The sequence below is a fragment of the Magallana gigas genome, chromosome 4 (genome assembly GCF_963853765.1).
Source record: "Magallana gigas chromosome 4, xbMagGiga1.1, whole genome shotgun sequence".
Taxonomy (NCBI): Eukaryota; Metazoa; Mollusca; class Bivalvia; order Ostreida; family Ostreidae; genus Magallana; species Magallana gigas.
The window spans coordinates 11,267,828-11,294,409 of record NC_088856.1 but is presented as its reverse complement, the minus strand read 5'-3'; the positions used below and the strand labels follow the sequence as shown (position 1 = coordinate 11,294,409).

Below are 26,582 nucleotides of genomic sequence, written 5' to 3'. Positions count from 1 at the left end.
TTTATTTTGATATCAATAATTTTTTTTTTTTAGTTTTACATTGCTAAATTAAAACTTATTTTTGCATATAAACTCTTTTGAGAAGTGGAAAGACATAGCCTAACATTCTTTGATGACCTTATATTGAAACATTTTAACTTAAAAGAACCATCCAAGAGGGTATGGCTACTTCTTTTCGATTATATAGTACAGGTACGTGCCATTTTGTCACATTATGCCAACTGTAATATTTGTGAGGTTTGCGAGAGCGTCATAGTCTGTTGTAACCAAAGGCATCTGACGTTACATATTTTTTTCATAATAAAAATAAATACCCTATACCTAATAATTGGATAGAGTGTATATATTATTATGATGAGAAAAATATATAACGTCGGGTGTCTGTAAAGATACACCTAACCCTGCAAGTTGCAGTACCTAATGAAATATTCATGTATGGGCACTGGTGCATGGTCATTTATGGGAAAAAAGGATATGCAGAACAACGATTCATGTCACTACATATATTTTTCAGTGCTGATATGAATTGATGTCAAAAATATTCTTTTCATTGATCAGAATGATTTTGATTTAACTGATTAATGTTTCATGCATGATGTGTAACTGGGGTAGTGTCTAAAATAATGGAATAAGGAAGTCAGCACTAACCATTAAATATATATTTTTATTATGTAATGAAGTACATGAAAAAAAAAATATTTTAAAAATAAAAACAGCATACATTTTGTGCAAAAAAGGATCCTAAAGCAAAACACAAAGTAGAAACTTGATATCCAAAATGGCACATTTTACCAAAAATATAGATTGTGTTACATTGATGTTAAAGATATACTACAACAATAACTTTTCAGTTTTTAAATTTTTTTTTTAAAAATAGATTCAACAGGGACTTGTGCAAGTTCTTACCTTCTAAAACATTATAATCTTTAATTAAGATAAAACACTTCTCATGTATTGGAATGATACATTGATATATTACATGTAATATACATTACATTTTCTACAGAACTGAATTACTATAAAGAAAGTACCTCGAAGTACCGTGTGAGTTCATGCATGTATTTAGAACACATATTGCATCCCGTCTATACAACACTACTGCATGTATATCGAAAGCAAGCAAATGTCAGCACTATTACATTACAGAAGCAAAGTTTTAGTGAAATGATATCGACTGACTTAAACTGTGAATATCACAGAGAGACCCCGAATCAGGCCATGTATCACAGAGGAACACAAAATGTTACTACAAAGTAATCGTTTGGAACAAACATTTTGTCTATCACCCACAGTATTCCATACATAATACACAGGCTTAAATACTCAGGCCTGGCTAAAGATATAGGACACTTCCTATACCACGAATGACAACTAGATACATTGTTTAAATTCTTAAGAGGAAAACCAAAAGAAAGTTAAAAAAAACTTTAGGGCCAGCTTACAACGTACATAAGGTAATTAAGGTCAGACAACATGTTACTCGAGCATCTTTTTTCTATCTCCTTCATTATTTATTATCATTTTTAAAATGATTAAAATTTCCAGTAAAAAAAATACATACATATACCAATTTACGCAAAATATTACTATATCAGCAATTCAAGTGTATTTTCAATAAGATGATATAAAAAATTGCATACTCTAGTATCCTGAACAAATGCCTGGTAAGGTACCCTAATTTTTAGCAAAGAAAGCTTGTCAAAGTAGTGTAGTAAATCAATATCAAATTCCTAGAAAAAGTTATGCAAAACTGAGGAACGTATTGTCTGACCTTAATGTCAGTCTAGGAACTGGAGCTAAACTATTTATTTATTTTGGTCTCATTAAAATCTTATCTGCACAAAATATATTAAATACATACATATTTCTATACACCCTGAACAATTTATTATGACTTCTTTGCAAAACCATTAAATTTCTACATAGCTGATCACATCTAAAAAAAAAAAATTCCCACTCACATGAAACATACACAAAATAGTTATACCTGTAAATGTACTCTTGTTTTACATTAAAATCATCACTTGGAAGATACAAAGACATACAAGCAAGCATACTTGAGCATTAAAAGTCATGGTTCACTAATCTCAGTCACACCGAATAAATAAATATTTAGCAAGCAAGACCGGGGGTTAACTCTTGTGTCGCCGGTCACGTTTCTTGATGGAATTTCTAATAAACTGTATCACTTTGTAGGGGTCTGTGTTAGCATTTTGAGCCTATTAGAAAAAAAAATAATTATGGAGACTGTACACAATGTAAATAAATCCAATGGCATATGATTTGATCAACATCATATATTCCTTACAGACATTAAATATAAATGTTTTCAATTGGATTTTATGGCTTAAAAATGTTAATACATGTACAATATAATATTTTTTTTTTTTTTACTTTAATACAATTTAAAATATAAAGGGGTTTGAAATGTTATTCTCATAAAAAATTCCAGAAAATTTGATTTTAGGGAGCATTATTTTTTTCACTTCAATATCCAATTATGGCAACTTGACATGTGCCGAGTTAAAAGTAAATTTCTTTGCCCCAAGTATTAAAACATTTATATTTCAATAGCAAAACATAATATGAGATAACTGCTTCACAATAACAGAGTTTGTACAAGTAAGGTTTCTATAACAGAAATACTTGCCGTAAATAGTTCCAGTGAGCTGATATCGGACCTGATATCCTCCACTGGGCCCCTGGTGATAAGGCGGGCAAACGCAGGAATACGCCCCAGTCTATCTTCTGGGTCCTACAAACACCAAATTGTCATACTATTAAAATATTCTGAGGAAAAAACCCCGCAAATAAGCTGGACAAAGTGTTTAAAATTTGAGTAGATAACTTTCAAACTTCTTAGTTAATCTCAAATTTGAAAAATCTCGACTACATTAAATATCATAATTATCTTTGATTTTCGAGTTCTTTTGAATTCTTCATATATAATTATGGAGCAGAAATCTGTTATAGCCAAATAGATATAAAACTGCAGGTGACACATCTTTGCTAGCCAAGGAATTACAATCCACTCCTGTAAAGGAGAGTATATTGTAAGCTGTTCAATGGCAAGCCAAGATGCAGGTGACACAGAAGAATAGCAATAAAAAGTTTAGAGACAATATGATTCTCTGCTGGTGTTAAGTAAGTAATCTACAAACAGACTGCCACCTACCAAGCTGGGAAGCCCTATCCCTGAACTGTAGCACAGTTTCTCCATGTCATCAATGAAAGCTGAAATAACCATATCAAACAATTGTTAAGTGAGAATAATCTTAATCTTTAAGTATCTTAGTTTCATGATGTGCATAAACTTGTGTTCTACGACATCACTTTGATTACATGGGTTTTCATAATGTATATTTGAGAAACATGGTGATGGCAATAACGATAGATGTAAAACTAGCTTCTAGCATAAAGGTCTGGGATTATTCTGATTGTCATGAGAAGTTTGTTCCTGCAGTTCTCTGTGTTGTGTCTACAGGTACGTGTACATCCTGGTTTACTTACCTCTATAAGTAAAATACAGAAGATCAAAGAAGTCTTGGTCAGCCTCCTCACTGATAATGATGACTTCATTGTCTTTCTTAGGAACCTGTAACACAAGAATCTAGTGTATGGAGTGAACAATTATAATACACTTTGTACAGTGTATGCATAGACTTTGATAAAGAGTTTTTTGAAAAATGTCAAAGTGAAAAAAATATCATATACAGCATCAAAGTATGGATAATCCTGATGTCATGAAAAACAATATCCCCTTCCCGATACTGGCTTTGTTGTTTTATATCACATCAAGACACTTCCAGAACCTCTGAATTGCCTAAATTTTAAGCCTACCAGAGATGCCAAAGCCACGGCTTTGCCGTACTTCACTCCTAGCCCCAAGGACATGTGGATCATGATGAGATCTGAGAAATAGTTGTTCTTAGGATGGTCCTTTGTGTACAGGTTAGCTGCCATTCTCCAGTTCTCCACAGCCCCTGTAAAACACACCATGCACAACTCCAACATTTTGAAACACAGTGCAGCGTTTTTTCTCATGATATTAAGTAACCAGGTATCAAATACAGTATACTAGCAGTTCCATGTACAAAATACCTAGGTAACTGGTTTGGAGATATAATTAAATATGGAAACATAAATTCATGTTACTTGCAATGTAGTAACATGTATACATGATCATAAATAAAACTTGGTGTCTAGTTATTTTGGTTTGTCTTTCTAGCTTGATATAAAACAAAACCATTATATATCTGGATTTGCTTGCTACCATCAACTGACATCTGATAGATACCATATCTAGATATCTGGTTTTGTCCAGGAAGTTATGGACATGAGGTGGATTTGACATTAGGACATCATATCTTGATTACCGGTATCTTGATATCTGGTTTAGTCCAGGAGGTTATGAATGTGTAGATTGATCTGATTTTAAGACACCATAATCTGGTTTTGTCCGTGAAGTTATGAACATGTGGGTGGATCTGACTTTAGATGATTTACCTTGATATCTGGTTCTATCCAAGAAGGTTATGGACATGTGGGTGGATCTGACTTTAGATGATTTACCTTGATATCTGGTTCTATCCAGGAAGTTATGGACATGGGAGTGGATATGACTTTAGATAATTTACCTCGATATCTGGTTCTATCCAGGAAGTTATGGACATGGGAGTGGATATGACTTTAGATAAATTACCTTGATATCTGGTTCTATCCAGGAAGTTATGGACATGTGGATGAATCTGACTTGCCCCACCGTGAGGCAGCATGTCCCAGATCAACATGGGGTACTTGTAGCTACGGTCTATTGCATAAGCTTTCTGTAACCTGCAAAGAATAAGGGATAAACGACAGCTTGACTTCTTATTTCAAAATCTATTGATTGTAGTTTTGTTTCTGTTTTGAATAACATTATTTTATTGAACACTATCCTAAGGCTTATAAATAAGATACCATTGAATTTAATAACTACATGAGTTTTTTCATTTTTTTCTCCCAAAAGTATACTTGTATATTTGGATTCATTTTTTTTCTCTATTATCGAGCATGTAGAACTAGATTACCATTTCTGAGATGTTTTCATGAGGTCCATAAACTGGGTGTTTGTCCAGTTAAGGGGGTGGTGCTTCTTGATGAGTGACAGGGTGTGCCAGTGGTCCAGCTTGAACGTATTGGCTGCCGTAAAGGAAAACTCCCCCTCCACCCGCCCAAATACATCCTCCGCAGTGTTTCTGTTGCACAGATTTAAGTGTGATATATTTAAAGCAAAAAATAATACGATAGTGTGGGTGTAAAAAACATTAAATTTGTATGACATTAAGACCTGTTGGGTAAAAAACACATGGGAAGCATGTCAACCATGAGAATGCCCCCTGCCCTAATCATTAATTGAGAGACATAATTGCAACTCACGTCTTGTATCGACAGAAATCACATGTCTGTGCAGTTTTCTCTGATATTTCTTCAACACTGTAAGACAAAATTTTACTCTTTTTTTTACAACTGTATATCAGTCAAAATTCTATACACATGGTACATCTGTTAAGCATTTCCTATTTTACAAGTAAAAGTCTCATATTTCTAAAACAGATAAATCTCAGTTGTCTAATGCTCGGTGAATACTTACTATTCCCTCTCTGGTCTTGGTGGCTTAGACATGGGTCTTTTCTCTCTCAAGGGATTGTAGACATTCTCCTCTCTTGTGTATTCATTGTAAATGAATAAGATTCTCTGAATTTATGGAAAAAAAATAAGCTTCTGCTAGAAAAAATAATCATTCATTGTATATTTCATACAAAGTAAAAATATACCGGATATTGCCAGGTTTTTTTGTTATACCCGCACTTTCTAAAGAAAGTCCGGGTATATTGTTGTTACCCTGTTCCGTCCGTCCGTCTGTCACGTTTTACTTTCTCAAACTGCTCTTACATCTTATAAACCAGCAAACTGAACTCTTGGAGTTTGATTTGGAGTGTCATGTTGTTTTGTAAAAAGATTTCAAAAATTCTCTGGAAGTCCTGGGGGTCAAATAATTGGTAAAAAATGACGTTTTTTCACAAAAAACCTTCCTCCTCGAACTCCTTCTACATTTTCAACAGTAGTCAAATCATCTCTTGGAATATGTTTTAGGGTATCCTGTAGATGCGCAATAAGGTTTCGGAATTTTCAATTTTGTCCTGGGGGTCATTTAATGGCTGAAAAATGACGTTTTTTTTTTACAAAAAAACTGGTTTCAAAAACGTCAAATTTTTTTTGCAGTAGCCAAATGATCTTCTAGAATATGATTAGGGGTGACATGTTGAACTGTGATCAGGTTTCAGATTTTTTTTTTTTATGAAGGGAATCAGTGGGCAACAAAAAATGACGTTTTTTTTGCAAAAAAAATATGGTTCTCAGAACTCCTCTTACAACTTTTGGAGTAGCTACGTCATCTCTTGGGATATAATTGGGGCTGTCCTATAGATGTGCAATAAGGTTTTAAAAATTTAAATTTCATCCAGGGAGTCAAATAGTAGCAGAAAATTGACGTTTATCACTCAAAAAAAAAAACATAGATCCAAGAACTCCTCTTATGATTTAATGGATAGACACATCATATCTTGGGATATGATAGGGACTGTTCTGTAGATGTGCATTAAGGTTTTGAAAATTTAAATTTAATCCTGAGGCCCATTACCTACATACCGTTTGATGCCCTTTAAGGATCAAGAATATATCTGGCTAAGGGGTGGGGATCTCAATCGTTTTCGAGATATTCGTGCACTTCCTGTTCGAGGGGGGTCACAACCACCCCTGGGGCCCATGACCTACATACAGTTTGATGCCCCTTGACATCAGAAACAAGAATATATATGGTTTAGGGGTCATGATTGTAACAGTTTCTGAGATATATGGTAATTTCCAATTCCTGGGGGGTGGGGATGACCCCAGGGGTCAGATCTAATAAACCCTATATATTGCCAGTAACAGTCAATATATGATGATGAAAACCCTATTTTGTTATCTTTGTCCGTTTTCAAGTTACCATTTACAATAGAGTCTATGATTCCTCCCATAAGATTCAGTGTTAGACCCCACACAGTTTTGACACCCCCCCCCCCACCCCCAGAAAAGTGGTTGTCTAACCCAAAATGAGAAAAATCAAACCAGGGTGCACAACTATATATGCTGGCCTATTGTATCCTAGAGTTTTGTACAATTCTGTTCAGCCATCTCTGAGAAACAAGTTCAGAGCAGGAAAGAAGAAAAAGAAGAAGACGAAGAATAACAATACATGTAACTAGAGCAAAGCTCGTTGCAAAGCAACGAGTGGGTCTTCCGTTAACGTCGGAAGTAAAGCTGGAAGTTCCTGTAAGAAGCAGAGCTCTTAAAACCAATAACTAGAGTGACTAAAATAAAAAGATGAAAAAATCGAATTATTCCTGGTACGACTTAACAAAATCCGAATGACTTTAAGTACGAATTAACAAAAATATTTCCGATTTCAAGAACGACTTAACAAAAAAATCCGAATGTGTTCCAGTACGACTTAACAATTGTTTTTGGTACGAGTTAATTTTACTTTGAACATTACGCTATTTTTTAAACCAACGACGCGGAATCAAAATTTCCGGAAAAATCAATTTTTAAACCCCAATAACTCTGCTATGCATCATTCGATTTAAAAACGGTTTTCAGTGTTAGGTTCAGCTTATTAAGGACTACAAAATACATATACGTTTTTTTTTTGATCAAAATATCAAATTTTCGAAAAATTTGATTTACTTCCGGTTTCGACCGGAAGTGACATATTTTTATTTCCAGCCTTATTACAGAGGCAAAACGATCAATATATAAGCTCGAAAAATTTCAAGCCTCTATCTTGAAGCGTTTTTGAAAAAAGCCGCGGACAAAATGACTTTTTGAAATTGTTAAAAATGACGTAACGTAAAAACGGAAGTGACGTTGCTATAGAAACTTTAACATCGTCGAGGCATTATAACTGCACATTATCTCTGAAAGTTTCATAAAAATCGGTTAAAAACTTTTTAAGTTATGAAGCCGAAAAGGAGTCAGAAAAAAAAAGAAACATAGGTAATCACAGATTACAAAGCTCACCGAGACGAGGCATCAACTTTATGAGGCATCACCTTTAAAACCACCTTTATCATATGATATGAAAATCATAGTTAATGATCTTGGATATTCCTGGATACTGTTTTGACACAATATCGTATATCATATGTAAAAAAATTGTATGATAATCCTATGTTCATTTCATACATTATTATAAGATACAATGTTTATCAATACAATAATATAAAATATGATATTGCATCCAATGATACTTACAATATATATCATTTAATACAATATAATACTGTAATAAATATTGATGCAATATGATTTTGTAACATATTATATGACATTGTATCGTGTTATACATTATTGTATTTAATCACATAATACAATATCATAATATCTAATATAAATACAATATAACATTATTTGATACTATATCATATCACATAATACATCACAATATTGTAACATATGATATTATATTGTATAATATAGTATAATTTTGTATTGTATGATATTGTATCATATGATACAATATAATTTGATAAAACATTGTTTCATATCATATGATACAATATCATCTGATACAGTACGATATTATATAATACAATATCATTTTATACAATATCATATCATATTATACAATATCATATTATACAATATCATATTATATGATATCTTATAATATCATATAATACAATTTCATGTATTATATAACAATATATTATATAAACCAATATCATATTATACAATATTGTATCATACGATATGCTATAATTATAATATACAATATCGTATCATATGATACAATATCATATATTGCAATATAATGTAACAATATCATTCGATAAAATAATATATTATACAATATCATATTCTACAATATTGTATAATAATATACAATACTATACATAACAATATCATAATACAATATCATATAATAATGTACAAAAAATTGATACAATATCATATCATATCATATAACTTTTTACAATATAATGTATGATATTACATTGTATCATATAAAACAATAGTGTATCATATCATAGAATACTATATCATAGGAATCATGTTAAATCATTTAACAACAAACACATCTATCAAGCAGGTTTGAGTGAGGTAGGAGAATTTTTAGCATCCTTGATAATGGAGATCAGGCTCTGCATCTGAAGCTACCTCTGCAATTCATTTATATTATAGTTAAATCAATTATGCAAGCTATTATCTATAAAACATGTAACCTGTTCCAAAAAACTAAACCTCATCCAGCATCCGAAACCTATGGCTCAGATTCAGCATTCAAGCCTGTCAGATGCATCAGTATCATGAGATGCGTCATCCCTGCAAGTTTGGTGATGTAAGGACCAGTAATAACTAAGATATAATCATCAGAGGGCACCTGCTCTAAAAACTTTAACCAGCTCTTAAAACCTTAACCTCATCCAGCATCCGAAACCTATGGCTCAGATTCAGCATTCATGCCTGTCAGGTGCATCAGTATCGTAAGACGCACCATCCTTGCAAGTTTGGTGAAGTTAGGACCAGAAATAACTAAGATATATTTTTTAGCATCCTTGATAATGGAGATCAGGCTCTGCATCTGAAGCTACCTCTGCCATTCATTTATATTATAGTTAGATCATATATGCAAGTTTGAAATAGTGCTATTACCTACATATATTAAACATGTGACCTGTTCCAAAAAAACTAAACCTCATCCAGCATCCGAAACCTATGGCTCAGATTCAGCATTCAAGCCTGTCAGGTGCATCAGTATCATAAGACACACCATCCATGTAAGTTTGGTAAAGTTAGGACCAGTAATAACTAAGATATGATCATCAGAGGGCACCTGCTCTAAAAACTTTAACCAGCTCTTAAAACCTTAACCTCATCCAGCATCCGAAACCTATGGCTCAGATTCAGCATTCAAGCCTGTCAGGTGCATCAGTATCATAAGACGCACCATCTATGCAAGTTTGGTGAAGTTGGGACCAGTAGTAACTTAGAAATGGCTATCAAAGGGCACCTGCAACAAAAACTTTAACCTGCTCGAAAAACCTAACTTCATCTAGCATCCGAAACCTTCGGCTCAGATTCAGCATTCAAGCCTGTCAGGTGCAAAAGTATCATAAGACACACCATCCATGCAAGTTTGGTGAAGTAAGGACCAGTAGTAAGTAAGATATAATCATCAGAGGGCACCTGCTCCAAAAACTTTAACCAGCTCTAAAAACCTTAACCTCATCCAGCATCCGAAACCTATGGCTCAGATTCAGCATTCAAGCCTGTCAGGTGCATCAGTATCATAAGACACACCATCTATGCAAGTTTGGTGAAGTTTGGACCAGTAGTAACTTAGAAATGGCTATCAAAGGGCACCTGCAACAAAAACTTTAACCTGCTCCAAACACCTTAACCTCCTCCAGCATCTGAAATTCATGGCCCAGATTCAGCATCCAAGTCTCTCAAGTCCATTAGTAGGTCCAGATGCATCATTCATGCAAGTTTGGTGAAGATAGGACAAGTAATAAGTTAGATACAGGACCTGCAACAAAAACTTTAACCAGGTCCGGACGCCGACGCCGACGCCGACGCCGAGGGTATAGCATAAGCTCCCCCCGACTTCGTCTCGGTGAGCTAAAAAGTATAATAACTAGAGCAAAGCTCGTTGCAAAGCAACGAGTGGGTCTTCCGTTAATGTCGGAAGTAAAGCTGGGAGTTCCTGTAGGAAGTAGAGCTCTTAAACCAATAACAAGAGTAACTTAAATAAAAAGATGAAAAAATCGAATTGTTCCTGGTACGACTTAACAAAATAGGAATGATTTTTAGTACGACTTAACAAACACCTTTCCGATTTTAAGAACGACTTAACAAAAAAATTTCCAAATGTGTTCAAGTACGACTTAACAATTATTTTTGGTACGAGTTAACTTTACTTTGAACATTACGCTATTTTTTAAACCAAGGACGCGGAATCAAAATTTCCGGAAAAATCGATTTTCAAACCCCGATATCTCTGTAATGCATCGTCCGATTTGAAAACGGCTTACAGTTTTAGATTTAGTTTAATTAGCTCTACAAAACACATATTCATTTTTGATTTGATCAGAAAATTCATTTTTTCAAAAAAATTGTTTCACTTCCGGTTTCGACCGGAAGTGACATATTTTCATTTCCAGCCTTATTACAGATGTAAATCGACCAAATCATAACCATTGAAAATTTCAAGCCTCTATCTCAAAACGTTTTAGAGAAACGCCGCCGACGAAATGACTTTTTGAAAATTTTAAAAATGACGTTACGTCAAAACGGAATTGACGTTGTCAAGAAAACTTTAACATCTTTGAGGGATAATAGTTTCATATTATCTCTGAAAGTTTCATTAAAATAGGTTGGAAACTTTTTGAGTTATAAAGCCGAGAAGGAGTCAGAAAAAAAAAGAAAAAGTATAATAATAACTAAAGCAAAGCTCGTTGCAAAGCAACGAGTGGGTCTTCCGTTAATGTCGGAAGTAAAGCTGGGAGTTCCTGTAGGAAGTAGAGCTCTTAAACCAATAACAAGATTAACTTGAATAAAAAGATGAAAAAATCGAATTATTCCTGGTACGACTCAACAAAATATGAATGATTTTTAGTACGACTTAACAAACACCTTTCCGATTTTAAGAACGACTTAAAAAAAAAATTTCCGAATGTGTTCAAGTACGACTTAACAATTATTTTTGGTACGAGTTAACTTTACTTTGAACATTACGCTATTTTTTAAACCAAGGACGCGGAATCAAAATTTCCGGAAAAATCGATTTTCAAACCCCGATATCTCTGTAATGCATCGTCCGATTTTAAAACGGCTTTCAGTTTTAGATTCAGTTAAATAAGCTTTACAAAGCACATATTCATTTTTGATTTGATCAGAAAATTCATTTTTTCAAAAAATTTGTTTCACTTCCGGTTTCGACCGGAGTTGATAGATTTTCATTTCCAGCCTTATTACAGAGGTAAATCGACCAAATCATAACATTGAAAATTTCAAGCCTCTATCTCAAAACGTTCTTGAGAAACGCCGCGGACAAAATGACTTTTTGAAAATTTTAAAAATGACGTTACGTCAAAACGGAAGTGACACTGTCAAGAAAACTTTAACATCTTTGAGGGATAATAGTTACACATAATCTCTGAAAGTTTCATTAAAATCGGTTTGAAACTTTTTGAGTTATAAAGCCGAGAAGGAGTCAGAAAAAAAAAGAAAAAGTATAATGATAATAAAAAGAAACCGAAGAATAACAAGAGGGTCTTCCGTTGAAAACGGAAGACCCTAATAAAAAGAAACCGAAGAATAACAAGAGGGTCTTCCGTTGAAAACGGAAGACCCTAATAAGAACTGTACAAAAACAATAAGTCTCCAAATTTCATTCAGGAGACTTAATAATAAAGATTAAATAGAGATAGGATCATCAAACACCAATAATTTAAAGATAATTGACAATTTCTGAATCTAAGGGGGTTAGGATGACCCCTTAGGGTCATGACTTACATGCCATAATGATCTGATGCGCCATGACCTAAGGAGGAATAATATTTATGGATTAAGGTGGGGATCTCAATGGTTTTTATGATATTTGATAATTTCAGGAAGAGCACTTGGGATCATGACCTACATACCATCTGAAATGCCTTGAACAAAGAAACAATAATATATGTACATGATGTATGATTCAATTTACAAACCCATGCCAGATATATAGATCAATTATCTGTGTTTTGTAATATTTCCTATGTATATATACATGTATTACAGGTAGTTTGTGTTTTGTTCTATACTGTTCATGTTCATGACTGTAGTATGGCTTAGTCTTATTTTAAATCACATTACAAAATTGTCAAATATATGACTTGGAACCCTCACCCCCAAACAAACTCAAATATAAACTGTTGCCCCCCCCCCCCCCCCCCCCCCCCCCCTTTAATTGTCGAATGATCTATTAAAATCAAAATATAATTGGGGGTCTAAAAAGTTTTATAAACTGGTAAAAAAAAAGTAATCTTAGAAAAAAATTACATTACACTTGCATAATTGACAAATGATCTATTGAGATATGATCAGAAGTCATATTTCTACCTTGGGATCAATAACTAATATTCACTGACAAATTAAAATCAATATAAACAATAAATGATTCAAATTATAATGTTTATAGTCCACACTTGCACTATTTTATTAGGTAAATAACAGCTTTAAGCTATACTTTCTATGACATGAAATGTTAAGATTATTGATTAACTGAAAATTCACTGCAAACAGTTCAACCCCAAATTGCACATAAAGTGCTGCTCATATGTATTATCATATGGGAAGGGATCTCATCTTTCAGTTATGAAAATTACAATTTTTAAATGTATTACAGGGCTGCAGCATTTTACAAAAGAACTTAAGACAAAGTTGTAAATATTTACATTCTCATAAAATGATCTTTTAAGAACAAAATTGACGTAAAACCATTTATTTAAAAATATTTCAATTCCAATAATTATACTTTCCAGCCATAAGAATAAATCATTGATTAGTTGATGATTAATTAGCACTCATTAATTTGGTCATAAGTCATAAGTTCTTTTGTAAAACGCAGCCCAGAAGCTTGCATGTGGCCTTCAATTTTAATTAAACTGGTACAAAACAGTGTTATTTAGGGGCAAACACTTGGTGCGGGTACTACTGTCTAATGACAGCATATAGTTTTTGTTTTGTTTTTTGTTTTGGTGGAGTGGGTGGGGTGGAAATATATATACTATTACAGAAATATATACAAACCTGATCTTTCACATTGTTGAAGAGTTTTTCATTTCCTCCCAGCCAACCTTTGACCTTTGTGGCAAAGGTTTCTGGTATAACTACTTTTGCTGGATTCTCAGTGATAGTGAAAATTGCAGAAAACCTTTTGTACATGTCCCTGAAAAATGAATGAATTCAATTTATTTGTTGAGGGTTTGAAACTAAGTTAGTGTTACGTGTATCAAGAATGTTAATGCATTTTAATTGTAACATGATATCTAAATTTTGCCTTTATGTTAAATCTCACAGTGTACTAATTATCAAATAAGAAATAAAGTTTCTCCCATTTTGGTTCATTTTCAACTGAAAAGATTTATTTTATGCATTGTCTGTGAGAAGTTTCTGGTAATTACATTCTGATTTTAACTTTTCAAATTTCTCTTATAACATATATACAGTATAGACATATATGTATACATTCTGTTGTAACTTTTTGTTACAAATGATAAGTCTGGATTACTTTTTTCCATTTCATAAATGTAGAATAATCTTATTACTCTTATGCATCAGTCATCTTACATGCAGGGTAAGTCTGTAGAACTCTTCCATACTTCTATTATCTCTGGGTAATTCTCCAGTGACAAAGGTGATTCAGACTTCATACAGTACTTCTTGAACCATGCCTGGAATCATGAGACATGTATCATTAATAACATTTCTATTCATCTCTCTTTTTCTTTGTTAAGAATATCCCAACCACTTCTATTTACATATCATATGATAGTTTTAATTATCTTTGACAAATTTATTTGGACCCTTAAACAACCAAAGATTTATGCTTTAGTTTAGAATATAGAATATTATGGATAAGCTTCCGTTTACATACAAGGAAAATGTTCTGGGTTGTTTATCTGTCGCTTTGACTGTAATATTGTATTCACAAATGAGAAACAATGCTTCATGTAAGCAATAACTATGTGTGGTCAGACAATGACATACAATACTTTATGGTCAATGACAAATGTAGAATTTCTGGAACTAGCTGGGTTATTAATTTGCTCCAACTTTGTATAATTTTTCCAGACTAGACAGAGAGTTAGCTGTTAATGGACTTGGATATTCAGAAAAATACATGAACAGTCCAGTAATCATGAAAAAACCTACCTCAGAATCATCGGCCACTCGTAATTCAGGCCACTCTATGTAATGGCTGTTTATGTGTGTTGTAGCTGATGGTACATTTTTTTTGGACGGACGTAGGAAGGAGGTTACTAAATACAGCAGAAGAATAATGGACACCAACAAGAAGAGCAGCTGCCACTTCCTAAATGATATCACTTTTGACATTTCACTTTTCTGGTACATAACATGGCCTTTCTACTCTGAAAAGAAAGATCTCCCCTGTTAGCAAATATAAAAATATTGCAACTTTTTTGAAAAGTTTAATTTAAAAAAAAATCAACATGGGTCAGCTAGAACATGTTTTAAAAGATTCAAGATATAGATTACATCATACATGTACATGTACTCAGAAAGAAATGTAGTATGTGTTGATGGAGAGAGAGAGAGAGAGAGAGAGAGAGAGAGAGAGAGAGACTTAACAAGTGTGTGTATTTTGCCTTAAAAGTTTTGATTGATTGGTTGGAAAATAAATATATCTTTGACTTTTGCATCGAAGGAGTCTCTGAATTGAAATCTCTACAGGTTATAGTCTTTAGCATTTATCAATATTAGTCATATGATACCAAATTCATACAAAAACTGGGTGTTTGGTGAGTCTGTTAAAGTATCTACGTGCATAAAAATCAACAATATTTGTAGACACATGACTAGTCACTACATTTACCATATACATACAAATGTTTATTTATACCGAGCGCCTGTAAAGAATTCAGTTAGCATTGGTTAGTATCAACAAGAGCCCCGATAACTTCCGTTTGTCTATAGTCTGCTGTATGAAACAATACCGAGTGTCCTTTAGGGTATGTATGTCACAAACTGGAATAAACTACAGTGTTTTATCTATTGATCGAGCCACGCGGCTAGTATCTCGTCGATCACCCGTGCGAATATGGGGTAAAACTGTTGATGTTAAATCACCAAAACAAAAGTTACCTCGTTAATCAAATAAATGGGATAAACTCTCTTCTCCAAGACTTATTTCGAAATATTTCTGTAAACTGTTTACTTTTTCATGGTCGCAGACATATTTGATTATTTTTTGAAAACCCCGAACCCGATTGAGTTACAGATCATTTATTTGTTTTACACGATATAAAATGGTTTGGGACAGTTTGCAGTAAAAAACGTAAACTATTTCAAACCATATTATATCGTATAAAACTAATAAATATTGAATTCATTGCTTATAATTTAAATTTTTTTACTCTTCATTGTAGATAAAAACGGTCATTTGACCTTTCTAATGACCTAAAATTTTACAAATTTCAAACGTAACGTCAGGCGTATTGCTACGCGACATAGAATGCAGAATCACCTATTTCACCGGTTACGTCGTGTCTTCGACGTCATACGCCATCATTGTCGTCATTGCTATTGAGAGATACAGGAAGATCTGTCATCCATTGAAGCCCCAGATGTCTGTTTCTACGGCGAAACGCGTCTGTCTAGCTTGTGTCGGTTTTGCTTGTGTGAGTGGTCTGCCTTTTCCTTTTATGACCGGCAACTGGTACGTGACAATGGAAGGACGTACGACTTCCCAATGTCTGATTGGAAATACGGGTGAACGTAAGGTTTGGCAATTCTTTTACTGCCTTTCAAGTTTAACGGTATCGGTAATCTTCGCCGTTATCGTAACATGCCTTCAGGTTATCATTTGGAAGACAATTCTGGCTCAAAAAGCATTGAAATTAAGAGAGGGTCAAAGTTTTCGTCATATTAAGAATCAGGATGCAACTTCAAAAGACGAGCGAGATGCTCGGCGAGCTGCAGAAAACGACAACGTCAAAATAACACTGACGTTCTGTATCATTACCGTTCTTCTCATTGTCAGCTATTTTCCTCATACAATGTTTAACACGTACGTCGCGTACAAGAATTATTATGACCCGTACGTTACTATTGATAGGTCCACTTTTGTATGGTTCGGGTTGCTCCAATATTTTGTTGCAATTAATAGCATTCTAAATCCCTTTGTCTATTTCTTTAGTGATAACAGGTTTAGAAATTTGTTTAAAGAAATGCTTTGCTGAAAATAAGATTGTCAGTATTGGTGTCATTTTGGATAATGCTAATTTATTACCCATTTAAATTTAACACGTTTCAAGTATTTCTGCCATTTTCTTGTTTATTTTTGTGCTGTAGACAAGACTTTGTTCATTATTTAAACAATAAAATGCCTTCTTTGGGATTTATTCGAAACATGAAGGTGGCGACATTGCAGGTTTTGTAATTTTTTCTGCAATGATCTCTACCTTCATAACCAACATGAATAAAAAAAACCCCATTTTATTATTTATAATCACATCTTTCTTTTAACTAATTCAAAAATTGATCATATAAAGTAAGTAAAATTCACTAAATTACTGTTAATGTACACAAGTACGTTTGCTTAAAAAAAAACCCCAGCTAAATCGTCTCCTGTGAGACTTTGAGTCTGACATTATCATGAATATTTCGTGCAGTCCGTGATCTTTCTTCTAATGTAAATTTCAGCCCTGTCAGTTTCAGCCGCTGTAGATTTCGACCAATCGATAAACGGGGCGTGTAGATTTCAGTCTGGCTGTTTTTATTTAAACAATAAAATGCTTTCTTTGGTGATTCATTCGGGATATGAAGGTAGCGAAATTGCAGATAAAATACATTACCCGCGTCAGCGGGTTTTATTTTTTCTGCAATGATCGCTACCTTCATAACCCGCATGAATCATCAAAGAAAGCATTTTATTGTCTATATTAACATCTTTCTTTTAACTAATTAATAAACTGAATATAAAAAGTAAAATTCACTAAATTACTGTTAACGTTCATAAGTACGTTTGCTATAAAAGAAACAACAAAATCGTCCTCTGTGAGACTTTGAGTCTGCCATCAATATCATAAATATTTCTTGCAGTCTGTGATTTTTCTTAGGTCGCTGTAGGTTTCGATCAATTCGTATATAGGGCATGTCAATTTCAGTTCTGTCAGTTTCAGTCGCTGTAGATTTTGACCAATCGATAAACGGGGAATGCAGATACTTGATTAACTACATTAAAGTATTGGGGTTTATTCCATGCGCGCGGGGGTATTTTACGCAGTTTTAATCTTAAATATCCCCCAAGCTAAATTAACAAGTTCAGTTTATTCGCTCAAACTAAATAATTTGGTACAAGAGGAACCTATATATAAAATACATATAAATACAAATCGTCAGAGGTACATACATTCAGGTCGATTTTCATACAGGAAAAAAAAATATATGAATAAAAAAGGACGGACTATAGAATCACTACTTATGTAAAACTTTGATATAAAGAATCAAATAGGAAAACAACTAAGATGAGCAGACAGCATCGAAAATATTTGAAATAAATAAACACAATTTTCATAGAGATTTACAGTTGCAATTGGTCTTGACTTCAGAGAACTTTAAAAAAAAATCCTTGAAAATCAATATTACCCCTCCCCTCCCAAACATTTTTTTGTATTAAATTGTAAATATTTTGATTAATGCACATGTATAAGACGTGCTTTTGTTGTGCTGATAGACTGTTGATTTAATACCAAAGTTCTTGTATCAATAAATGTGTGAAAATTGTGATATTATGGTGTAGTATATTTTGGTAAAAGATAATTTCTCGTTAAAATGCCATCTTGCAGAGATTATTCCTTGTTTGAACAGAATATTATCGTGCATTATACGATTTTTTCCAACCAACCAAAATCAGTCCTAGAACTGTATGTAAAGTGCACATCTTGTGGCTTAATAAGTTTTTCAAGGAGCTTATCAGACTGGGCTAATATTTTTGTATATACATGTATATACCTGTGCTTTATTGGTATAATGTAAAAGATGAAACATTTAAAAGTTTTGTTACTATAGCATTGAATGATTTATTTTTGACGTCGTCGTGTCAATAACTGCCGTCAGGTGAGCAGACAAATTGAATAACACGCGTTAGCGGGTTATGATAATTTGTCTGCTCACCTGACGGCAGTTATTGACACGACGACGTCAAAAATAAATCATTCAATGCTTATATTTACATTCCCTTACTAAGGAAATCAATTGTTCACTTAAATAAATCGATGTAAAGTGCAGATCACGGAGGGAGTGAATAAGTAACAGCAAGAACAGCTGTTTGTAAAACCGGTTTAAACTGGTTTTCACATAGACAGTTGAGATGAGATCGACGAGCATAAAAATATAATCCATGATAAATAACTCTTGAAATGTTGCTTTTAACAATAAAGTCAACTTTTTTTGTTGAATGATTATAAAACATGGTGTTTTGACAACATTTCTGATATCCATTTTTAACCGATAACATAGAAATCACTGTTTGAGAACTATACTTATGTAAATTACTCGTAAATTCATACGCAGTGAATAGGTGTTGCATTTAGAGGCATTTAAACATCACGGAATTTAATGGAAAAACACAGTAGAATGTAAATATACGTAATTCAATATTGATGTATTTGCATAAAGAAGTTCGATTCAGTTGTGTAGATGTATGGGTTAAAAAATGGCGACACATGAAATAATTATAAAACTAAAGGCCCACAGGCCTTGACAGTCACCTGAGTACCATAGCCCTTAGATGGACCTGTCAGACAATCTAATGTCTGCATTTTCAGTTTAAGTTTAGAGTCTAAATCCTAATCCATGACTCCTCTGACAAATACCTCCGCTTGTATTTTGATGTTTGCAATAATCATTTCATAAAGGGAGGGGGCGGGGGTGGGAAGAGTAAAAAAATCTGGGATTATCTATACTCTCGCTCTACTGACCTGCTGAAAGAGAATGTACCTAATATCGCTCGTGTATTTTAAACTCTTTCAAATGTTGGGCGGAACAAAAACTCTATGGGTATTGAATGTAAACAGTGTAGCCCTACCGTAAATAAAGATCTATATCCTCCATGTAATTGTTTTATTTCGAAAAAAAAATGGAATTATATAAGGGAACATATATCAAAGATTAATTACATGAAAAAATAAAAAAAATCCGTTATTTGTTTTTTGGCCAATTTACTGGAGGTCGTATTTCACATCATCCTTTGACTTATTTGGCCCCGCCCATGAGGCCCCAGGATGGGAAATTCATGAACTTAGATTTCTCTTATCATAGAGATGCTTCAAACCAAAAATGGTAGCCATTGGTCATGTGGTTTTCAAGAAGACTCTTTATTTTTTTACATAAATTTCAAAAGTCAACGTTTCTGTTGAATGTTTTGCATGTTAGCAAGGAAAGTTCCAATAGTTAAAAGAACACATCTGTTGTTAAAAGCCGGCACTGATAACTTCCGGATTGGACGGTGGGAGGGTGCTGCTGGGAGTATTCTGCGCTTGTGCTGTCGAGACTTCCGCTGCAGGTAAACACTTAGGATTGTGGTGGACGTGCTGACTTCCGTGCACATCCACAGTATCGCCATGACAGATCAAGCCCTCTTCACAGGGACAATAATTCATATACAGGTTTGGATTACCAAAAGCATGGACCAGAAACACGTGGCATGCCTGGCCCTGGTAGCGACGGGCCTGGCAGGTTCCCTTAGAGGATCCAAAAATGAATCGGCGCACACGCCTCTCAACCTCAACACAGCATTCTGTATCTGCACAGTCAGAGGACGATATGCACGACTCTCCCAGGGAATGCACCGCCTGAAAATATGATAAACTGTGTATGCACATGTACTAGTAGATCTCTCTCTCTCTCTCTCTCTCTCTCTCTCTGTTGACGATGTAAAAAAAAATCGAGAAAAACAGAAAAAGAGGTAATCGCATAATATAGGGTATATATCCGATGTTTCATATGGTTAATATATGTATACTGACAAGAGGCCCACGGGCTACATCGCTCACCTGAGTAACAACAACCATGATAAAAGCAGCTCTATTGAGACATATTGTACAAAATATCTGGACAATTTAGTAGAATAGACCCAGTACAAAAAAATTTCAAAATTTTCTCTAGATATATTCTTGATATGTAAAATATTGAGTCTCTCTTTTGTAACCGGATAATATAACAGTCATACCACATATTGAGCATTTCAATTTTCAAGAAGATCTAAAAAAAACTGTTTATATTTGTATAAACCTACATCAAACTTTGAACCTCTTGTAGGGACCAATATATTTCCAGGAGCCCCTGCAGTCTAAACATGCAATTAAGAATCAACAATATGTCAAAACGCTGGCATACATATAAGAACATGTTATACCATATATTATACCATTTGGGTTTTTGAGAATAATTTAAAAAAATTCGTAAGCCTCCAACGTGTCCCCAATCTACCTCCTGGAGATCATGACTTTTACAAACTTTTATATACAGATACCCACATATTTTTAATAAATTTTAGGTATCTCCCTTTGAAAAAGGGTGTGGATTTTTATTTTTAAGAAACTTTAATTCCCTTTACCTAATAATGCTTTGTGTCAAGTTTGGTTGAAATCGGCCCAGTGGTTCTGGAGAAGTAGATATTGTGAAACATTTAACGGACAGACGAACAAACAGACCGACGGACGGACATACAGACGGACGCCGGACAAAAACTTATCATAATCACTTGAGCTTTCAGCTCAGGTGAGTTAAAAATGATATTGATATCAATGTATTTTTACATAACATGCAGTCATATATTATAAAGACATTACTTGGATCATTCATGGTACAGGCCCTAGAAACACGATATTTATATATGTTAAAGATATATCCACAATAAACGCTAAATGTTTTTTAAGAACAGCCCACTGTATAACATCATTTAGGAAACTTACCTCTGTAACAAATAGAATTACCAAACCAAGTAGACAATATTTCAGTGTTGTCATTGTCTTTACAGTGAAATGTCAGCTGTAATTTCTTACATGGGCATGTACTTATCAGAAGAATGAAAACACTTCCTCAGACACAAGGTGCCCGGTATATCTTAGAGGACATTTCTGTCACATATATCAGATATACGTTTCTCATTCTTAAAAAAAGGCAAAAAGAGACCATTTTACTCCTGATTACAACTTTGCAAATAAAGCAATTGTCTTTTGATTAGTTTACCCCTTCCCCATTCTTCACTCCTTGCACCGAAAAGGCAGTTGTGTCATGATGTGGTACTTTTTTCTCTGATTCTACATTTAAATCAGAGAGAAAACATTTGGCAGAATTCTAGCATACAATTATAACTTCTAGTATGCGGGGCTTAGCTATACAATGACTTCCAACAGTATTGTACAATGACTTCCAACAGTATTGCACAATGACTCCGGAGCCACAAACATCAAACTTACACATTATTTTTTAGAGAAACATTTTTATAACTAACAAAACTTATTTGGTCATGAAAACTAACTTCGATCATAAATGTTTGCAACGAGTAATCCATACTAGATATACAATGTATTCATATGCATTCAGCATTTCATGACACATGATCAACCTGTAATTGACTTGTGATGATTCTTGCACTTGGTCCACTGACCTACAAGTATATAATAAAGCTACCGTTTGCATTGCAAGATAATAGAAGTACGCTTTGTTTCTACATTTCACCTGCATACCCGATTTGGCTCACATTTTAATCTAATCATGGTTAGAACTAATCATATGAATTCATACACAAGGATGTTTATACGCAACGTACCCAGGCTATTTATTTAACGCTCGGACAAGATGAGAATCAAAATATTCGCACATCTTTAGGTTTCTAAAATGAAAAGAGGGGAGTTTAGAAATTATCTTTACAATGGAGAACACTCCTCTTCTTCCTGAGGATGTTACGAGAACCAGTTTAAAACGCGTGCATCTGTCAATGTGTGTCATCACGTGTCTTCACTATGTCTCCAGTGTCATCGGGTCTTTGGTGGTATCGGAGTACACGTTTCAGTATGTTAGTGCAACACTTCAAGGAGACAGAAATTCCAAGCACGTGACATCCGATCACGCGAGATCAAACGAGAATTGTTCTACTCATCAGAACGAGGCTCAACATGAGTCCGCTCAGTGGAACGCTTACTTTGTGTATGCCGAATACGGTCCGGGAGTGTTTGTCATTGTCTTTGGCGGAATTTTGTCTGATTATTTTGGAAGGAAGCTTTTTATCCTACTTCCTGTACTCGGGACCTTTCTTCAATATCTATCCAGTCTTGTCGTTGTGCAGTACAACTTAGACATCAAGTATATTTTTATTGGATGCGTCTTCAGTGGGTTCTCGGGTACCCATTACACTCTCCATCTGGCGTTGTGTGGGAGCGTCGCCGATGTCTCGAGTTACGACAAATCTCGGACGTTCTCGTTAGCGCTTCTCCACCTGTACGCTGGAGTGGGGTCTGCAGTAGCGCAGATGTCAACCGGGTATATGATTAAATACCTTGGCTACTCCATGCCTTGCTTAGTCTCAGTCGCTTTATGTTTCTTGAATTTTCTAGCCGCGCTTTATATTCCAGAAACTTTACCCAAGTCAATAAGGAAACCCACAACTGACACTTTTGTCCATAAATTAAGTCAATTTTTCGCCTTTTACACAAGTTCCTCGAATCTTCGTGAAGGGAAAGTTTGGCAATTCGTTCTTTGTCTCGTTTCTCTGACACTCATCATAACTCCCTTGACAACAAGACAGAGCATGGACATCATGTACTTCCTCGGTCAACCATTTTGTTTTACCTCGGAAGAAATCGGCTGGTTCAATTCTGCGAACAGTTTGGTAGTACTATGTTTGTCTGTCATATTTTTGAAGATCCTCCATCTTTGTCTTGGTGACGAGGTCATTACTATTTTGAGCTGCGTTTCGGGCATTGCGTGTTTCACTATAGAAGGCTTTGCATCTGTCTGGTGGATGCTTTACGTTGGCAAGTATCTTTAAAGACCCCAAAATAGCTTATTATACACCTTAATAGGTTTAATGTGGTTTGGCGGCCAATCTCAAAATAACAGCAGTCTTATCACAGTGACAGTTTAGGAATAGTTTAAAATTTCATGATTACCTATGAATCAAAACGCTTTGGATCAGAATATAAATGCACGATGGATAAAAATATGTTGAAATAAAGCTTTCATTATTTCCTTGCTTCTGTTAAAAGGAAATTACAATAATTTTAAACTTATGAAACTCATTTTGAAATAATTGTCACGGATTTTTATTTTTGTTTGTAGCCGCTGGATGTGGAGTGATCTCTCTAAATCCACTTCCGGTTATCAAGGGCATCATGTCTCGATTGGTCAACGAGAACAGACAAGGTATGTTTAATTGAAAGCAGGCAACTGGAATGTTCCATTAAAACTTTGCTATGACAACATAAAGGAATCAACAAGATATCAACATACAAGTTAAGTTTGTAAACAAGGTTAATGTTGATACAGGTACATACTCGTTAAATACATGCAAAATTTTAGGATAAAAATTGAATTTTCGGATGAGTTTTTTGTAATAAAGTTGTGCGAACTTTTGAGTAGTCAGGGTAGTAAAATAGGCACATGAAGACAAGTTTTCTGTCGTTTTAATAACAAAGTGAAATGAAAGATAAAAATATTAAAAAGACCGAACTCCAAGAGCCACAAAGACTTAATGCAATGTTGTTGTCGTTACAACAGGTGCTCTCTTTGCTAACGTCTATTTCCTGGAGGCCGTCTGTCGCCTGGCGGGTTCCTCCGTCTTCTTCAATATATACGCCGACACACAGTATCTAATGAGGGGCTTCGTGTACCTCGTTTACTCCGGGTTCTTTGCTGTAGGAGCCATTTTAATGATGTAAGTTATTATTCACTGCATAAATACTTAATGTTCAATTTTATGTATAATATTTATGTGAGATAGTCATTAGGGTACAAAGGGATGTTGCTGTTTTACATTTTACATTGTATAACAAACCTCCCATTTATTTTAATTGAACCAGTTTATGTAAAATCTTTTCAGGCATAGATTGTTATGTGTGGCGTTTCTTTACGTCTTATAGTTGGATTGTAAGTGTCTATATTATTTTGGTCATGATATTATCAAATGCATTTTCTCTTTATCTCTACAAAATTTCTCGGTTAGTGTTTAATATCATTTAAGACCGATGTAGACGATTATTATGTATGAATTCGAATCTCTTTCAAGTATTGGATGATCACGCACTACTTATATCTATCGTAATGAGACTCATATGTTGAACGTCAAGACGTTACCAGAAAAACACTTTCTTTCTAACATGTTATAAGTATAAGGAGACTGGATGGTCAACAAGTTAACCATCAGATCTACCTCAAATTTTAAGATATGATTTGTCTAGCTTCAAACTAAAATAAGTATTAAATAAAGAAAAAAAAATCAATATATTTGACCTTTCATTTTTTGTATTTTCCGTTATATTATATATTTATATATATTTCAATAGAACTCTTCTTCTAAAGAAGATCAATACAGTTTACAAAATGGCAAAAAAGGCCCTTTTTAAAATGCATGGTCGTTATTGGGAACCCATGACCAGTATTGCACAGGCCTTTATGAGTCTACTCGTTTTAATTTCTTAGTATTTATCATTCTCAAGTAACGATGAAAAAAGCAAACCTCTCGAGTTTAACGTGTATCTTGAGAAATAATGCAGTTAACTGACGGGATTGGTGGGATTTTTTTGTACAAAGGGTGAAGAAGCCAATGGGAGTAGACCATGAATTATTTATGAGAACGAGGAAAAAGTAGGGAGTTAACCCTGATGACAAGTAAGCGAATACATGGATGACAGGGAGTTTCAGACACTTTTTAGACCTATGTAAATGGCAGATTTGTTTTGTTGTACATGTATATAATACATGTTTTATTGTTTTATTACAGTCCACTCCTGTTTTCCAACCGACGAGATTTAAGAAAATCCAAAGAGATATCTGTCCAGGTGTGATATCTGTACGACATAGAGACATAGTGGTGAAATATATTAAAGGTGCGATTTTCTGTATATCATATACCATTCAATACAAGCTTCATATACTATTATTAGATATAATGTAAGAATATACTTGGTAGATATCCGTATAACATACACGTATAAAGGACATGTACGATAACCAAACTTTTATTAGCGACGGTTTCTAGGAATTGTACGATCTAAAAATGTTCATTAGGTCGTTATCTAAATAAATTTCTATATTTTGAAAAAAAAAATAACCTTTTTTTATTTGATATTCCTTTCATTAAAACACTAAAGGAAACATGTTTTATAAAACATATTGCAGACGGCAGAAAACGTTCTTTTACAGTATCAATTTTAGGGGCCCTATCCCCCCTTTTTTTCTCGCAGCAAAGATTTTTTATCAAATATACATATAAAAATTTAATTATCACGGAGTTGACCCCCCCTTTCCCACTTGGGGGGGGGGGGGGGGGTATATGTAAAAAATTGAAATGAAATATCGAAATTAAGAAGTTTATTTTTTTTTTTGGGGGGGGGGGGTGTCAAGATTTTATCGTTGAGTCTGCCCCCCCCCCCCCCCCTTTAATAAACGATGCTACGTGCCTGTGACATGTTGATAACCTCAGGTAATAGATTAAATTGTGTTTTAAAAATATTGAATTCAATATTTTAAATCACGTACAAGATTAC

General features: G+C 34.1%; 2 protein-coding genes and 1 long non-coding RNA gene across 5 annotated transcripts; 2 read left to right on the top strand and 1 right to left on the bottom strand.

The window, feature by feature from the left end:
• Window positions 1-644: 644 nt before the first annotated feature.
• Window positions 645-16,475, bottom strand: LOC105330071 (uncharacterized). Of its 3 annotated transcripts, none has more exons than XM_066081279.1 (13): window positions 16,337-16,475; window positions 15,004-15,221; window positions 14,419-14,522; window positions 13,879-14,017; window positions 5,633-5,736; window positions 5,419-5,475; window positions 5,070-5,237; window positions 4,703-4,833; window positions 3,841-3,983; window positions 3,511-3,595; window positions 3,176-3,234; window positions 2,651-2,755; window positions 645-2,219 (listed from the first exon to the last, which is right to left on the bottom strand). In XM_066081279.1, the coding sequence occupies exons 2-13, from the start codon at window positions 15,202-15,204 to the stop codon at window positions 2,133-2,135; spliced, it is 1,383 nt and encodes a 460-aa protein (XP_065937351.1). In that variant the 5' UTR covers window positions 15,205-15,221; window positions 16,337-16,475; the 3' UTR covers window positions 645-2,132. The 3 variants fall into 3 exon arrangements, with proteins under 3 accessions (XP_065937351.1, XP_011429948.1, XP_065937350.1); XM_011431646.4 differs by lacking the exon at window positions 16,337-16,475 and adding an exon at window positions 15,955-16,108; XM_066081278.1 differs by lacking the exon at window positions 16,337-16,475 and adding an exon at window positions 15,713-15,881.
• LOC136274454 (uncharacterized) lies at window positions 8,963-10,269 on the top strand. Its single transcript, XR_010712794.1, has 2 exons — window positions 8,963-9,374; window positions 9,659-10,269. It is a non-coding gene; the product is annotated as an uncharacterized lncRNA (long non-coding RNA).
• LOC105330073 (proton-coupled folate transporter) lies at window positions 16,361-26,128 on the top strand. The gene is made up of 4 exons (XM_034450201.2): window positions 16,361-16,587; window positions 24,157-24,240; window positions 24,595-24,751; window positions 25,817-26,128. Exons 1-4 carry the CDS (start codon window positions 16,437-16,439, stop codon window positions 25,878-25,880), a joined length of 456 nt encoding a protein of 151 aa, XP_034306092.2. The 5' UTR covers window positions 16,361-16,436; the 3' UTR covers window positions 25,881-26,128.
• Window positions 26,129-26,582: the final 454 nt, after the last annotated feature.

Excerpts from the sequence above, each read along its gene's own strand:
- LOC105330071 (XM_066081279.1), bottom strand. The coding sequence starts at position 15,204 with ATGTACCAGAAAAGTGAAATGTCAAAAGTGATATCATTTAGGAAGTGG. Across the intron at positions 5,238-5,418 it reads GATTTCTGTCGATACAAGAC|AAACACTGCGGAGGATGTAT; the intron begins GTGAGTTGCAAT and ends TCTGTGCAACAG. Across the intron at positions 3,984-4,702 it reads GGATAGAACCAGATATCAAG|GGGCTGTGGAGAACTGGAGA; the intron begins GTAATTTATCTA and ends TGTGTTTTACAG.
- LOC105330073 (XM_034450201.2), top strand. The coding sequence starts at position 16,437 with ATGTCTGTTTCTACGGCGAAACGCGTCTGTCTAGCTTGTGTCGGTTTT. Across the intron at positions 24,241-24,594 it reads GGTCAACGAGAACAGACAAG|GTGCTCTCTTTGCTAACGTC; the intron begins GTATGTTTAATT and ends TCGTTACAACAG. Across the intron at positions 24,752-25,816 it reads GTAGGAGCCATTTTAATGAT|TCCACTCCTGTTTTCCAACC; the intron begins GTAAGTTATTAT and ends GTTTTATTACAG.